Genomic DNA, 16,239 nt, shown 5'->3' with positions numbered 1-16,239 from the left:
TCAATTAAAGCCTTTAACTTTTTTAAAAAAAAGGAAATGGCAGAATGTTTGAGCGACTCAATCTCTAGCTCCGTTAGCACACAGTAGGGGCATGAGGGCTGCAGCTGGTCCAGGAACTGGACAGGGGAGGAACCCAGGCTGTAGGGCCTGGGACAAGCCGCCGCCCCCCCCCCCCCCCCCCCCCCCCCCCCCCCCCCGGCCCCTGAGCCTCCAGGGGTCTGTCTGCAGCCAGAACACTGGACTCAGGTCCGTTGGCCACAGGCCAGACACGGATTTGCAGACCTCCCCCCAGAGACCTTGTGACAGATGAGGGAACTGTGGCTGGCTCAAACAAACCACGGAACCTGGCCACAGTCACATAGCCAATTCAGTGGCAGATTCAGGATTTGACCCCAGAGCTGTCACTTCCCCACCCATTTTAGGCTTCCTGCCCCTTGTCCCTGCCCAGCCCAGCCTGGATTTCATGGTCTAATTTATTGGTGGTGAGTATATAGGGGTGGGTCCAGGCCAGACAGTAGGGCCACTTCCCATCAGATGCCTGCCTCGGGGTGTGTGTGTGTGTGGCGGTGGGGGGAGGTCTCCATGTGACAGTTGCGGGAGGAGCTAGGTTCCCCTCTGCCTAGGTTGGGCACCCCTAGGCTTCTGTTTCCCTTGCCAGAGTAGTGTCAGGCCAGGTGTGGAGGCCGCTGGGAGCAGATCCAGGTGGCTGTGGGCTGGCCCTCTTCTGTTTCTGTGCAGGAGGCCTGGGTGAGTCTGTTTTGAGTTCTTCCCTCCCACCTAGCCCAGGTCACCAGGTGCTGGATCCAGGTGAAAACTACAGGGACTCGGTTTCTACAACAGTGTGGACTTATAGGGCAGTGGTCTCTCTCTCCATGGTCCTGGGCAGCTGTAGTCCGGGCCCACTGGGTTTGAAGGTTCGGTGGGGTGGGGTCGGGGGACCCCAAGGTGTTCCAAGCTGGTGCCTCCGCTGGCAGCAGGCCTCTGAGAGGGAGGCAGGAGGGGTGGGCGCAGAGGGCATGGTCCATCCTTGGTCGAGTGGAGGGGTTGGGGTCCCGGGATAAGTTCATGGCCAGTGGTTCCCAGCTGGTGGCTGCTCAGTCTCTCCTGCTGGGCGAGCGCTGGCTGGGGGGCCCCCAGGTCTCCGGGCCGGGTGCTACGCCATGCTGCTGGTGGAGCAGGGGGTGCTCTGGGTGCTCCCGATGCTGTGGTTGGTGCTACTGCTCTCTGAGGAGGCCGGGGCAGCCACTGCCACCACGGGCTCCCGCTTGCCAGGGGGACCTGGGGGCAGGGGCGGAGGTCAGGGCCCCGGCCAGGGCTCCCCACTCCCCCAGAGGCTCCCCCGGGTTCCCCCCTGGTGATGGTGGCAGAGGGATCCTGAGCACTCATGGTGGGGGCCTGGGATACTCACGCGTGTGCGAGTAGATGTACCAGAGTGCGGCGGTGAGCAGGGCCCCAATGAGGAAGGCGCCAAAGGTGATGCCCAGCACGGCGGGCAGGACAAGGCCTTTGTCTGCGCACGCAAGGGAAGGATGGCTGCGGTCAGTGCTGTGGCCCCCTCCCTAGGCCCCCACTGTGTTGTGCTGGCCAGGGGCACAGGTTTGGGCGTCAGTCCCAGCTCGGCCGCTGACCCTGACTTCCCTGGGTCTCTGTCTTCTTATCTAGCAGATGGGTTCATCACGCCCATGCCTGGCACTGAGCCATGGCTGTTCTGACCATCCACCCAGCCAGGCCTTTGGGCCATGCCTCTGCCTTCCAAGGCTGATGGAGATGCACTTTTAGGGAGCATGGATGGTATAATCTGAGCTAAAAGTAAGTGGGGCCTGGGAGTGGGTAGGTAGGAATTCCTACTATGGTAGGACTGGGCCGGAGTACTTCTGAGGGCTCTTCAGCCCTGCTCTTGGGTTTTCCCAGGCCTCATTCCATCCACACTCCTGACTCCTGGGTGACTGTGGGCTTCCCCTTGGACACTGAGTTCCCATCGATGCAATGGGGTAATTGGCCCTGCTCTCTTGGGCTGGGGTCATGGGCTGGGGTCAGGGCTCTATCCTAACCCAGGTACGGTGGCAAGGAAGCAGGTGCCCCTGACCTCGACCCCCCAGTATCAGTGACCTTTTCTGTCTGCTAGGGGCCCGGGCCCACAGGGAATACAAAAGGAGGCTGGAGGGTGCTGGGCTGAAGGAGCATCTTCCACACTGGGGGCCTTAAGAAGGTGAGGCCAGCCCTGCTCCAGCGTGCCTTCTGCCTCATTTGATTCCAGGACCTCTACCCCCACCCTAAGCAAGGTAGCTAACAACTATGGGGATTAAGGAAACCTAAATGCCTGGGATCATTTGGTCCATGAGGTAGTCAAGAGCAAAGGCTTTCTATCTAGAAGATAACAGCATGGATCCTACACTAGGCTGTTGGGGGCCCTTCTGCCCCTCCTCCCAGGGATGCTCTCTCTGGGGTCCTCCCTGCATGTGTCTGTGCTACATCCCTCTGGGCCACCCATCAGGTCCCACATCTGGCCTCAGCCGCTGGAACCCTAGAGAGACTCACCAGGCAGGCCAGGGCTGACGATGTTCAGACGCGTGGAGACAGTCCTGTGGGTGTCCTGGGGGAGGAAAAGAGAGTGGTGGATAGCACAGCCTGCAGGAGGCAGTGACTGGGCTTATTCCCTGGCTCTGTGACCAGGGCCTGTCACAACCCGCCCTGGGGCCTTGGCTTTGGATCCTATCCCACCACTTTCTAGCTGTGAGCCTTTGGGCAAGTCCTGGGAGATCCATGCTGAGGGAGGGTGTTGGGTGGACAACGCTTGGCTGCTACTAGGATGTTCCCTGGGAGGCTCCTGAATCCCATGAGGGTTGTAGGGGCACTCTACACTGCATCTGTGACCCTTGTGAACACCTCGGAGAGATGAGTCAGGTTAGCCCAGAGGCCCATGCTGAGGGGGGAAGACCCACTCAGGAGTGGCCCCAAAGGCTTGCCTAGCTTCATACAACCAGAAAAGTTTCTAATCCTGGAGACCCGTGTGTGTGCCAGGACCTGGGGATGTGTGTGTCCAAGGCTGTGTGCCTGAGGACAGGGATTCCCCACTGGATGGTGAAGGAGAAAAATCAGAATTTTGCGTCCTTTATCTTAACCCTCTTTGCGGAGATCTCCTGTTTAATGCAATGACATTGGTGACCGTACCACGTGGAAAGATGGGCGGGTGCATGGATTCCTGGGTGGATGGGTCAGTGGATGACTGGCTGGGATGGTAGGAGGCTGGCTGGGATGGTGGAAGGACTATGGATGAATGACTGGGTGGGATGATGAGAAGTATCAACTAATGAATGGGTGAGCGGGTGGAAAAGAGGGACTGGATAGATGGCTGGGGGGGATGGTAGAAGGCGGGGGGGTAGGTGGCTGGGGGGGGGGGGTAGATGGCTGGGGGGGGTGGTAGAAGGTGGGGGGGATGGAGGGGGATGAATGGAAGGGTAACAGATGGAAGGATGGATAGATGGAAGGGGGATGAGATAAGGGTGGATGGAAGGATGGTAGAAGGATGCATGATTGGAAGGAGGGATGGAGGGATGGAAGAAACGCATGAAGGATGGAAGGATGGATGGAAGGATGACTGCAAAGGAAGGATGGATGGTGGAAGGATGAGTGGATGGATGGATAGTAGAATGAAGGATGGACGGGAGGACTGATGAAAGCAAGGAAGGATGGAGAGTAGAAGGGTGGATGGACACAGCTGCAAATCCTACTAATGTCCAATACCCAGCAAAGCCCTCAGAAGGCTGGAGGGTGGCAGAAGGAGCAGCCATGGTAACCAGAAGCCACACACCAGTCTGGTTCTGCCCCTTACCAGCTGGTCCCACATCATGGGCTGTCGCATCCCTTCCCGGAAACCCTAGACCCGAGGCCACCCTTGAAGCTGCTGCCCCACTCACCGGGGACAAACTCCTCGAACGCAAGGCTATGGTGCAGCTGAGGGTGCCAGTCGTGGGTGTGGGCACCATGTAGCCACGGAGGAGGAAGCTGAAGCGCACATCCCCACCAGGGCCTGGGGACAGCAGGCTTACACAGCTGCCCTTGGTGGTCTGGCTCTGGATGAGTTCCACGGTGTCCGTGTCAGGCCCCAAATCCAGGTGGCAGCTGTCCAGCTGGAGCATGAGCTCCGGGATTGATGGGGACATGCTCACCTACATGGGTAGGTAAGAGTGATGGGGCATGGTCAGTTACTCAATGCTGCCCTCGTGAAATACGCTAGATTCATTCTGAGGCTCCACCCTGGCGGTGGAAGGAGAGTCCTGGGTCCGCCTAGAGCAGACAAGGAGGGGACGTTCCACCCAGTGTCTCTGTGCTGTCCTTCCCCTCTGCCATGTACCCTGCCGGCTCCCTCCTTTGGGGAGTTCGGTGCACACCTCCCCTCTACTGAGGGTACAGTGAAAGGCTGAGAATCCCAAAAGTGGGCAGGCCTGAGAGGTCAAGTCCAGTACCTGCACAAAGCCCTGTTGCCCCAGCTCGATGGTGTGGGAGACCTGGAGGAAGTGTGGGCTGAGGTACAGGCCCAGCTGGAAGGAGAGGCTCTCCATGTTGATGCAGTGCACCTTCTTCTGTGGGAGATAAGGGGGCAGGGTCAGTCTGGGAGGCACCCGGCTAGAAAGGTAAGGAGTTGGGGTGGGAGCGTGAGCCATGGTCCCGAGTTGCTGCCTGACCCTCCTTTAAAACAAAGCTAATCTTTATCAAGAACTTGCTCTGTGCCAGGCCTGGGTGAATGCTTTCCCATGTGTCCTATCAGTGACTGCTCATAAGCACCCCCATGGGGGAGATCCGTTTTTAGGCCCCTGTTTACAGATACAGCCTTTGGGTCCAGAAAGCTTAACTGATTTGCACAAGGCCACACAGCCAGTATGTACTAGAACATTCTGGCTTGAGAGGCTGAGAATGGAACCCGGAACAGTGTTGCTTCCCTTGTACAAAAGGGGAGGCTGAGGCACCCTGCAGATAACATGGCCTGCCAGGATCGGGGCCTGAGTTTCCTGAGGCCTGCTTCCCTCCCAGGCCAGGAAGGGGCACCAGGACCCTGAACCAGGTGGGTTAGCATGGTAACCATCCATCTCACCCACTGTGATGATGAGCTTGACAAGAGGTTGACGACCACCTGCAGAAAAAGAGCCAAGGAACAGGTCAGAGCCAGGAAGTACCCCAGAGGGTATCCCACCCAACACACCCATTTTATGGATGGGGGGACTGAGGCAACCAATGGCTAGTAAGCTTGTCTTCCTACTGAGCACCACAGCCCCCTCTCCCAAAGCCCCACTGGCCTGGAAGGTCAAGGAGGCACCAGCTAAGCTGGCTGATACCTTTCCCACCCGCCCTTTTTCTTACCTCATTCCTGACCACATTTTCTGTCACTTTCATGCCACAGTTGGAGTAGGTGCTGCGCAAGACAAACTGGTCATCTCTGTCCTCAGCCTGGCAGCTGGGGTCCGAGAAGGTCAGGCTTGTGATGGTGCACCTCAGAGTCTAGGCCAGGGTTGGAGTGGAGGGGCACCGTCAGGAAGTGTGGGGCTTTCTGGAGCCTGTCCCTCACACCCCAGCACCAAGGACTGACGGAACTCAGGGCTCCCGAGTCACAGCCATTCCTCTCCTCCCCTCTTCATTTTTGTGAGATCTTACCAGACTACACCATTTAAGACAATACTTTTCCTGAACTACACTCACTTTTGTACTTAGCCTTGTCCTAAGCAATAATATCTGTGACATCATGAGCTTGATTTGCTACTTTTCTCCTAATGTGTGTAATTAGAATAAATGCAGACATACTAAAAACACTCATTTGAGTTCTACATATAATCATTGCCCACAGCCCCAGGGGCATGGAGATCCCACCAGCATAATCCAGTCTCAGAACCCTAGACTCGGGGGCGCCTGGGAGGCTCAGTCGGTTGTGTGACTGCCTTTGGCTCAGGTCACAATGCTGGAGTCCCGGGATGGAGCCCTGCATTGGGCTCCCTACTTAGCAAGGAGTCTACTTCTCCCTCTGCCCCTCAACCCACTCTCTCCCTCTCTCTCAAATAAAAAAAAAAAAAAAGAGCCCTAGACTCTTAGATCCAGAGTTGGCAAATTTTTCCAATAAAGGGCTGGATGGTGAATCTGTTAGGTTTTGTGGATTATGTGGTCTCTGTTGTAATTACCCAACTTTGCCACCAGAGCCTGAAAGCAGCTACAGAACATACGTAAATGAATGGGTGTGGCTGTATGCTAATAAAACTTTATTTACAAAAACACGCAGAGGGCCACAGTTTGTCATCTCCTGTCCAAGTAGAATCAATCTTAGAATTTTTCAGTCATGCTCTTAGGATCAAAGAATCTTGGCATCTTTGAGTTGAGTGAGCTGTTGGAGTTCCCACTTGAATCCAGCTAACTCACATCTCCAGAATGCCACCCTGACTGCACTCCTCCTCAGGTAGATAACACCTTAGGAGATAACAGCCCACCAAATAAAAATGACTCTGGGTGAAGCCCCAGTGACACATACCCTGGGATCCAAATTCTGCACACTGACCCCATTTCTTAAGTCAATGAGAGGGCAGAATGTTCCATGTTGGGGTGATTCTGTTCAGACCCTTTTCTTTTGTATTTTCTTCTATACGGATGCTGTACTCAGAGAAAATGGCAGGGTTTTGTTGTTGTTGTTGTTGTTGTTGTTGTTGTTGTTTTTTAATTTGGACTGGGCAGCAGTCATGCCGACTAATGCTGCCCCTGCACTGTCTCCTCCACTTCCTGGCACCTGCCGGGCCAGAGGGAGGTAGAGGGGGAGAAGAGATGGGTAGCAGACAGGTGATATTTCATATCGCCCCTGTACCCCACAGCCCCCAAAAACGTCCATGTGCACTTAACTACAGATTTAAGTGTCATTCTAAAGATCCCTGAGGTCATGGGTGATTTGTCAAGGTTCTGGCTGAGATTTCCTGCCTCAGGCCAGGAGAAATCACACAGGGGAAGATGGGCACCTAGGATGGCCCAGTGTTTTAAAATGTCCCTAAACACAAAAATCACTGTAGCCCAACTTTAGAATTACAATAAGGATAAATTATTTCAAATTAGAATGGTGGACAAACGGTCCCAAATTTTTTTCTTTATGTAAAATGCTTATAAAAATCATCAAGAAAAATACTGAGCTACGCTGATAAAGAGCCTTAGGTTACTATAAGTCACATGGAGTCATGCCCACACTCACTACTAATCAAAGAATTATAAACTGAAACAAGAATGGAACACCATGTCCCACCTCTCACGTTGGCAAAGGTTTTTTTAATTTTTAAAATTCTATTTTTTTTTAATTTTTATTTTTTTAAGCACGCTCTGCCGCCCAACGTGGGGCTTGAACTCATGATCCCAAGATCAAGAGTCGCATGTTCCACCCACTGAGCCAGTCAGGCGTCCCGGCAAAGATTTTTTTTTTTTTTAAACAAAAATAATAGTCTGGAGAGAGAAATCAAAGTGCTCTCCTAAACTGGCAGTGAAAATTGGAATCCTCTTTTGGAAAGTGGGGTGGCAACATGTATCAAAACTTACAGAATATTCATGCATTCTGACCCAGCAATCTCACTAATGTGGAAATCTAGCCTAAGAAAACAATCCTACATAAAGAATGCATGATGATATTCTCTGTGTATTTATAATGTCGCACAACTGGAAGCAACCTAAATGTCTAACAAGGGAGCCAGCTGTATACCTTCCAGTACAAGTCTTTATAGCATGCCAATACAATGAAATAATTTGTGCTTATTAAAGCGACATTAAGTACTTATGTCAAAGTTCTAAAAATACAGTAGGTGAATATAGCAGGAGACAAGTGCATTGGAGATGATGACACCATATAAGAAATACACAGAGGACACATTCCAGAAAGAAAAACTAAAATATTGGTAGCCACGGTCTTTGGGCAGGAAGGTTGAGATTTTCTTTTCTAATTTTTCACATTAAAAAAAAAAAAACCAGCATTGGGGCATGTGGGTGGGGGTGGCTCAGTCGTTAAGTGTCTGCCTTCGGCTCAGGTCATGATCCCTGGGTCCTGGGATTGAGCCCCGCATCGGGCTCCCTGCTCTGCAGGAAGCCTGCTTCTCCCTCTCCTGCTCCCCCTGCTTGTGTTCCCTCTCTCGCTGTCTCTCTCTCTGTCAAATAAATAAAATCTTTAAAAAAAAAACACAGTAAGATATGAGTGGTTGGGGCGCCTGGGTGGCGCAATCAGTTGAGGGAGTGACTCTCGGTTTCGACTGAGGTCGTGATCTCAGGGTCATGAGATCAAGCCCTGTGTCAGGCTCCATGCTCAGCGTAGAGTCTGCTTGAGATTCTCTCTCCCTCTAACCCTCCTGCTTGTGCTCTCTCTCTCAAATAAATAAATCTTAAAAAAAATGAGTGGTGGATTAAATAAAACTATTAAATCAACATTAATTCCACCGAAGTTGCTAACTGTACTATTGTTATGTAGGAGAATGTCCTTATGCTTAGGAAATACACACTGGAGTCTTTATGTATAAAGAACCATGAGGTATAAAGTCGATGCTTAAATCGTTCAGAACAAGTTATATACAAGCATATATACATACCCCTGCATGTGTGAATGTTATAACATATAACACACATACATATATAATCCTACATTACGTGTTTCTATCTATACATTCTTGCGATATGCATGCAAATGGATGTGTATATATAGGGATATATATCTCCCCATGATATGAAATAATTTTATCTGAGCAAAGGGTGTACAAGTGGGCTGTCTGTACTGTTCTCATTCTTACAACTTTTCTGTGAGCTTAAAATCATTTCCAAATAAAAAGTTCAAAAAAATTGCTCTCGTTTCCTACATGACGAGTGGACTGGGGATTGCTTGGTCTGTCTGCTCCCCGAAATTATTTGGCTAAACCTCTGCCTGCCCAGCGACCCAGCAGCTCCACCTCTGGGCATGTACCTAGTTGATATGAGTGTTTATGTCAACCTAAGACTTGTACTGGAAGGTACACAGCCGTTTATTCTTAGTCGCCTCAAATGGGAAACAACCCCAATGCTCCTCAACAGTAGAATGGATAAATGAACGGTAGCTCAGTAACTCAATGGAATAAATAAAACACCACAGTTAAACCTCAAAGCTATAACACTGAGTGTAACAAGCAAGACACAGAAGAGTGCCCATTATGTGGTGACTGTCAAATAAATAAATAAAACCTTTTATTTATTTATTTGACAGAGACAGCAAGAGAGGAAACACAAGCAAGGGGACTGCGAGAGGGAGAAGCAGGCTTCCCGCTGAGCAGGGAGCCCGATGCGGGGTCGATCCCAGGACCTCAGGATCATGACCTGAGATGAAGGCAGACGCTTAACATCTGAGCCACCCAGGCACCCCATAAATAAAATCCTTAAAAAAATAAAAATTAAAAAAATCCAGTGTTTATAGTAAATACCCTTGTTCTTCAGTCGGGCAGAGATCATACTGTATAGATATTGTGTTGAGTGCCCAGCGGGCTCAGCCTGCATTTAGGATGAATTAATGATGACCAGTACCTGTTTGCTGAGCACTTACTGTGCACCACATCTGGCTCAGCGTGTCAGACCTCATTTAATTCTTCCTGCATGGCAGTTACCATTATCAAGCCCATTTCACAGGTGGAAAAACTGAGGCTTGCAGAGGGATGGGATTTGTCTCCCTGCCTGAGTCAGGACCCCAAGACTCTTGGCCTAAAGGAAGGACCAGTTACCCATGTCCCCAGGGGTTCCCTTACCGAGATGAGATCTTTCTTGAGCACCACAGTCATGACATCTTTGGAGCAGTTAGGCTGGATCAGGGACAGGAGCAGCTCCTGGTTGCAGCTTTCCTTGGGAGGGGTGGTCCGGACGGGTGGGGGAGAGGTCTGCGGCCCACCACCTGCCGGGCAGCAGAGGCCAGCGGGCAAGTCACTGAGTGCTCCCTGGGCACTGGGCACCGAGTGCTTCCCTAACTAACGACTTTCACTGTCCTCGCCTGCGGCTGCCGCAACGACCCTGCTCACACAGCAGTCCCAAGGCCACTGATCCCAGGAGAGGGCAAAGGAGGGGAAGAGGGTGCTCACCGCAGCTGTGGGCCTGCAGTGAGACGACACTGGCCAGAGGGAGCTCCACAAAGGATGCTACCATGCTGGCGTTGAGTCTCCGGGCCTCCCCCAGCAGGCCTTGGGGTGTATCCGGGAGCACAAAGCCACGGATGTTCTTCTCTGGAAATATCTTGAAGGAGTATTCACCAGTGGTCTAATGACAGAGCAGGGAGCCACAGACACAGTCAGGGGGGCATGCAGCCTGGCAGGGGCGCCACCAGGGCCAGCCAGGGTTATGCCAGGCCTCGGTGCCACTCTATCCTTTGCTCCTACTTGCTTCCTCCCCCTGGGCCACCTTCCGTCATCTACCGACTCCTGCTTGTCCTTCAAACCAGCTTGCAGTTCGCTTCTCCAGGAATCTTCCCTGGCCCTGTGGGCTGGGGTAGGGGCCTTCCTAGGGGATGATGGAAGGCTTCGTGAAGGAGGCACCATCTGGGTGAAGGTTTGAAGAATGGCTAGTGCACAGAGGAAGGGGGTGGGTGTGTAAGGGCTCAGGGCTAGGGGGCTGATGCCAGGAGTTTGGGTTTTCTCTCCGGAGAGCCTTGGCAAGGCCTGCGCCCGGCTGTCTGGGTTGCAGAGCAAGACTCACCCAGATCTGCATGTTGTGGTTGGCGTCGATGAGCCAGGACACGTAGGATGGACCTTGCAGGATAAGCACAGCGTCGGGATCCCCTGAAGCACAACGCAGCTCCACCTTGACGGTCACTGTCCGGGGCCTGCGGGGAGACAGACCCTGGCGTCAGCCCGGGGCAGGAATGTGGGGTTGAGCGGGGCCTGATGGAGACTGGTCGGGAGGGGACTAGGCCTGTCAGGTGGGCAGCAGCTGAGCGCCTTCACCTGGTCACTGTAGGCCGGCGGGAGGGGCGCGGAAGTGGGCGGGGCTTGGCCCGCAGGGGCAGGCCCCAGAGCTAAGGTGGCGGCAACTACACTCTTACCCAGCCAGGGATGGGCCGGGCTTGATGTGGGCGGGGCTTGATGTGGGCGGGGGCGGGCACCCTTACCCGGCTTCGGTGCCCGGCAGGACCCTCACGATGTGCGCTTCCTTGTGGCCAGGCACACCTTCCAAACGGCAGCCCCGGACAGAGGCGCGAGTGAGCGGGCTCCATTCGAGAGTGTGGCCCATGTCCGTGAGGGGTTCCGGATTGCAGGAGGATGGTACCCTCTGGGCTGTGGGGACAAGCGCACCTCAGTTCCCTCCCTGAAAAGCCTGGCACTAATACAGAGGCCCACCTTCACCCACAGTAAAGGGGGGGTGGGCAGGATGGAGCAGCAAAGAAGTGGGGTGCCTGGGAGGACCTGAATTCAAATCTCCCCTCCATCACTTACTGCCATGTGACTGGGGGCAAGCCCCCTGGCCTGTTTCCTCATCTGTGGACACAGGGTTAATAAAGGCACGAACCCATGGCACGTGTTAGGTGTGCAACCCTGCGACCACCAGCACCTCACCTCACTTTTCTCTTTCCTATGGCATTTACCATGACCGGAAATTATGGAATTTTTGAAATTATGGAATTACTTTGGAATTATTATATGGAATTGCAGTTATTCAATTATTATTCAATTATGGAATTATTCATCTGTGTACATATTTACTGTCATCTCCTCACCAGTGTTGGCTCCAGAATGGCAGGATCTGGGTCTGTCTGCACAGAGTCCCCAAATACCTAGCATAGGACTGAGCACATAGTAGGGGCGCAATAAATAAAAGTGCTGCTTTCTAGGCCAAAAATTACTCTCCCCATAGAGCACTGACTTGTTATATGTGACCTGGGGCAAATCACATCCCATTTTGGAGCCTTAGTGTCCACATCTGAGAATGGGCCAGGAGAATTCACATTTCTTCAGAGCTGAGTCCTGAGCTCAGAGAAGCTGCGGGCGAAGCTGACCTTGGTCCAGACGGAGGAGGATGCTTTGAGGGTCGTTCAGCTCAGCAATAGATGCAATGGGGCCCTTCGCTTCTGCCCAGTCGAGGAACTGCTTCTGGGTGGTGAAGGGTGGCAGCTGTGTCGTGTTGACTCCTGGGTGCCCTTGGAAGATCAGTTTGGGGTTCTAGGAAGACACAGGGAGGCTCAGGGGGCTGAGGGCCCGAGGGCCATTCAGGAGGTTGGGAGGTAATTTGGGGAGGCAGCCAGTTGGCTGAGAGGAGGCAGGGCTGAGAATACTGAGGTTGATAGATCTGAAGTCAACCCAGAGCCCTTCCACACCTGGTGCCGGATGGAGACACATCCTTGTTCATCCAGCTGTCCAAACATCACCTCCCCACCCCTCCACAGTCCTACTCATACCACCCACACTTGTGACATCATGTGGCTAGGGTCTGTGAGACACAGCGTCTGCCCTGCCTATCCCTGCATGGTGGCGGACACATAGTAGGCACTGGGAAATACTTGACTTTCCTGACACGTCAGCTTTACCCACGTACCTAGCACACAGCGGGTCCTCCCTGCACAAGGGGAGGGAGGAAGGAAGGAAAGAAGAAACAGATGAATGAATGAATGAAAGACTAACGGGGATTGTCTCTGCCCTGGGGAATCTTGCCATCCAGAAACTAGTCCTGCCTCAAGTCACTTGAAACAACAGAAGACAAAGGGTGTTATTTAACAGAAGCAAGGGAACAAGACAGGCCTCTGGATGCACAGGGATGGGAATGTGGATGGCTCTAGCACCTCACGGCCTCTACTGCCCCGGCCGCAAGGAGAGACCCTGGTGGAAGGAACAGGGAAGACTTCCTGAAAGAGGTGTTCTACTGGGGCCCCAGACTCAGAGTTCCTTAGCTTTCCATCTTCAAAGCCAGGGGCATCGCTCTGAAGCAACAGCAATATAAGGGCTTCAGGCTAGATACTAAGGGGGACTGCCTGGTAGTGGCAGTAGACAAGATACCAGAGAATGGTCCACCTAGAATGGAGAAGGATTTAAAAGATTTTATTTATTTATTTGACAGAGACAAAGCGAGAGAAGGAACACAAGCAGGGGGAGTGGGAGAGGGAGAAGCAGGCTTCCTGCTGAGCAGGGAGCCCGATATGGGGCTCGATCCCGGGACCCCGGGATCATGACCTGAGCCAAAGGCAGACGCTTAATGACTGAGCCACCCAGGCGCCCCTAGAATGGAGAAGGATTCAAATAAGGGGGCAAAGTGATGAGCGCCTGGGTGAGGAACTCAGACCCCACGAGGGAAGGGCTGGGCAGTGTTTTAGAGCGGGAGGAGGTTAGGGACCTTTACCCAGTCTGACTCCCAGGGTCATCATCTGTAAAATGGGGATGTAACAGGGATTAAAGGCGAGGCGTTTTGTCAGTCACCTGGTGCTCGGTCAGACATAGGCCCAAGCTGCAAACCCAACTGTGACCCCTCTGGTGGAGTCCCCGCCCCCCTTCAGGTAGCTGTAGCCTCCCCTCCTCACCCCCTGCAGCTCCGACAGTGCCCCGCCCCCATGGCCCGACTATCTTTAGCTCTGAGGAGGAGGAAGGCCTGGCCCAGACCAGAGCTGGCAGCTGCCGCGACCTTTCTGCCCTGTGTTTCATATTCCCTGCGTCACCCTGGGCCCCACCAGGGCTCAGATCCCTGCCTGCAGGGCCCAGGAACGGGAAGGGGAAGGGGAAGGGGGGGGAGAGTTAAGAGGGAGGAGCAGCCCTGGCTCCCCACGGGGCCTCAATTTATCCCCTTGGGAACAGAGGGAAGTTCCACATGGGGCTGGTCCAGTTCTGCCCTCCTGCTTGGCTTCCGTGGCTCCCTGGCGCTGTTCCTCTGTCTCTGCTGTGCCTGCTTCGAGCCTGGATTCCTCACCCCAGCCCCAACCTCTCTCCGTCTCTGGGCCTGTCACCCAGGCAGCCCTGGATCTGGGTCTGTCTTTGGTTTCCAGCTTTCCTCCTCCTCTCTCTGTCTCTCTGAGAGTCTGTCTGTCCATCTGTCCCTCCCACAACAAGCTGGCTCTTCCTAGCTCCATTTTTTTTGTGTTTCTCTCCCCCCTTGTTAGCTTTGCCGTCTGCCCCCACCCCTGCCCTCTGCTTTCTCTGGCTGTAAACAGCAGCTGCTTGCATCTGGGGACCACCTCCCAGGGCCTTCCAGTGGGGGAGGCAGTGCCCACAGGCCACCCCACCTCCTCCAGCCCTGACCCCCACCCCTTGCTGTGGGTCCCAGCCTGTTGACCTCTCTCTGGTGGAACTGCCTGACACTTAAAACTGGAATTTTTGCAAAATATTTTTTCTCCAACGTAGGCTATGTTCATTAGAGCGAATCTTGCAAATTCAACGAAGTGTAAAGCACAAATAAATAAATGCCTCTCCTATTCCCATGTCCCTGCCATAACTACAATTAATACATTGTTAGGTTTCCTTTTCCTTTGTTCTTAAATATTTTCAAACATATCTTGTAACTTTTTCAAAGACAGTGACAAGATTACTTTATGGGAGGTCACTGGATCTGATTCTGCCACTGGGCAGATGGGAAGACCAGCTATGCAAGAGGACTGGACTTGGCCAGGGTTGCCCATTAACCTGACTCCCACATCTGGGTTTGGACTCTTCATCCCAGACTCTGCTGCCTGAGTTCGCTCAGGCAGGGCCCCATGGGATTCACCAGGCAGGTGAATAATGTCACAGTGAATAATGTCAGAATGAAAAAGAGAAGCAGGGTTGCTGGGGCAGGAGAGCCTGGCCCACAGAGACAGACAGCAGGAGCCTCCCATGGACAGAACCTCAGCCCACAGTTGGAGGTAACACACTCACGAAGGCCAGGTTGAGTGGGATTCCTGGGGCCTGTAACCGCAGGAGCATGTTCTTGTTCGCACTGAGGACCAGAAGCACCTCTCGGGGCCGACTGTCATTTTGCTTGGACTTCTGGATAGTCAGCTCCAGCTCTGACACCTCCTAGGGTGGGGACAGGAGAAACACACACACACAGACCAGTCAGGCCTGCACAGGCTGTGCCACCCGGATCAGTAGTAAAGACTCATTCCTCAGCAGCTTCCCCTCTTCTCTCCCTGCTCCACTGGGCTGCCCCTGCCTCCCAGGGCCCAGCACTGTGCCTGGCCAGCGGGAGATGCTCAAAAAATATTTGCTGAATGGATGAAGGCAATTGGTTTCATCAAATCCAAAGAGATTTTTAAAAATTGCAAGAAGCCTGAACTTTATCCACCAGTAGATCAAAGTTCGCCGGTTCTGTGGTGCACCTGCTGTATGCCAGGCCTGTGAGCATCTGCGTGACTTGGACAGTACCCTGTGCCCTTTCTCTGGTCCTCAGCAACGTGTCGAGGCATCAACCCCTTCCCAGTTTCCTGCATTCCTGTTTGCCTTCCTCGTTTAAAGTACTAAAATGCCCATGTTTTTGTTGATATAATACCATCATTTTGATATAAGACTGTGAACTTGAAATCATTACATCCTGAGAAGTACCTACCGCATGAAAAGTGTTAATTTATCATGGTGTGTGTATTTAGAACTCCTTCATAACCACCACCACCACCACCGCATCCACAGTAATAATAAAACCTAACACTTGCGTAGTGCTCACTATGTGCCAGGACTCCTCTGAGTGCTTTACGTATTGACTCATTTAATCCTCACAACAACCTTAAGAAGCAGGCACCATTATTCTCACTTAACAGACGAGAAAATGAGGCACAGAGAGGTGAAGTCATTTGCCCAGGATCACACAGCAAGTATGCCTACAGCCAGGATGTGGAGCAGGCCGGCCTCTGCTCTGACAGTATAGCCCCCCAATATTTTTCTACACCTCCTCATTCCCAAGAAGGAAAAGGACACAGTGATCCCCGAGGCAAAGCTCTATTGAAAGAACAACCTCAGGGGCGCCTGGGTGGTGCAGTTGGTTAAGTGTCTAAGTCTTGGTTTGGGCTCAGGTCGCGATCCCAGGGCTGTGACATCAAGCCCTGTGTCGGGCTGTGTGCTCAGCATGGCCTCTGGCTTGAGAGTCTCTCTCTCCCTCTCCCTCTGACCCTCGCGCTGTGCTCTCTCTCAAATAAATAATTTTTTAAAAGATTTTATTTATTTATTTGAGAGACAGAGAGAGGATGCTTAACCAACCAAGCCACCCAGGAGCCCTAATAAATAAATAAATCAAAAGAAAGAAAGAAAGAAAGAGAGAGGGGGAGAGAGGGGGAGAGAGGGGGAGAGAGGG

General features: G+C 52.9%; 1 protein-coding gene across 4 annotated transcripts in view; it reads right to left on the bottom strand.

Moving 5' to 3' along the window:
* Positions 1-47: 47 nt before the first annotated feature.
* Positions 48-16,239, bottom strand: part of ENG (endoglin) — a 34,025-nt gene continuing 17,833 nt past the window's right edge. For 2 of the 4 annotated variants that reach the window (XM_025888713.2, XM_073905711.1), the window contains exons 3-15: positions 14,832-14,972; positions 11,996-12,158; positions 11,111-11,276; positions 10,699-10,825; positions 10,089-10,263; positions 9,762-9,904; positions 5,359-5,496; positions 5,093-5,131; positions 4,467-4,583; positions 3,918-4,169; positions 2,539-2,593; positions 1,409-1,510; positions 1,003-1,278 (exon numbers count right to left, since the gene is read on the bottom strand). In XM_025888713.2, coding sequence (XP_025744498.1) covers positions 1,154-1,278; positions 1,409-1,510; positions 2,539-2,593; positions 3,918-4,169; positions 4,467-4,583; positions 5,093-5,131; positions 5,359-5,496; positions 9,762-9,904; positions 10,089-10,263; positions 10,699-10,825; positions 11,111-11,276; positions 11,996-12,158; positions 14,832-14,972 — 1,743 coding nt within the window. In that variant the 3' untranslated portion in view covers positions 1,003-1,153. Of the gene's footprint in view, positions 1,279-1,408; positions 1,511-2,538; positions 2,594-3,917; positions 4,170-4,466; positions 4,584-5,092; positions 5,132-5,358; positions 5,497-9,761; positions 9,905-10,088; positions 10,264-10,698; positions 10,826-11,110; positions 11,277-11,995; positions 12,159-14,831; positions 14,973-16,239 lie in introns of all 4 variants that reach the window. The other 2 variants (XM_073905713.1, XM_073905712.1) reach the window with 2 other exon arrangements.

This window comes from Callorhinus ursinus, unplaced genomic scaffold (assembly GCF_003265705.2).
Source record: "Callorhinus ursinus isolate GAN/ISIS: 27379988/994484 unplaced genomic scaffold, GSC_fseal_2.0 scaffold24, whole genome shotgun sequence".
NCBI classification, from domain to species: Eukaryota; Metazoa; Chordata; class Mammalia; order Carnivora; family Otariidae; genus Callorhinus; species Callorhinus ursinus.
Note: the sequence above shows the minus strand (reverse complement) of the source record. Positions and strands in the feature narration are given on the sequence as shown.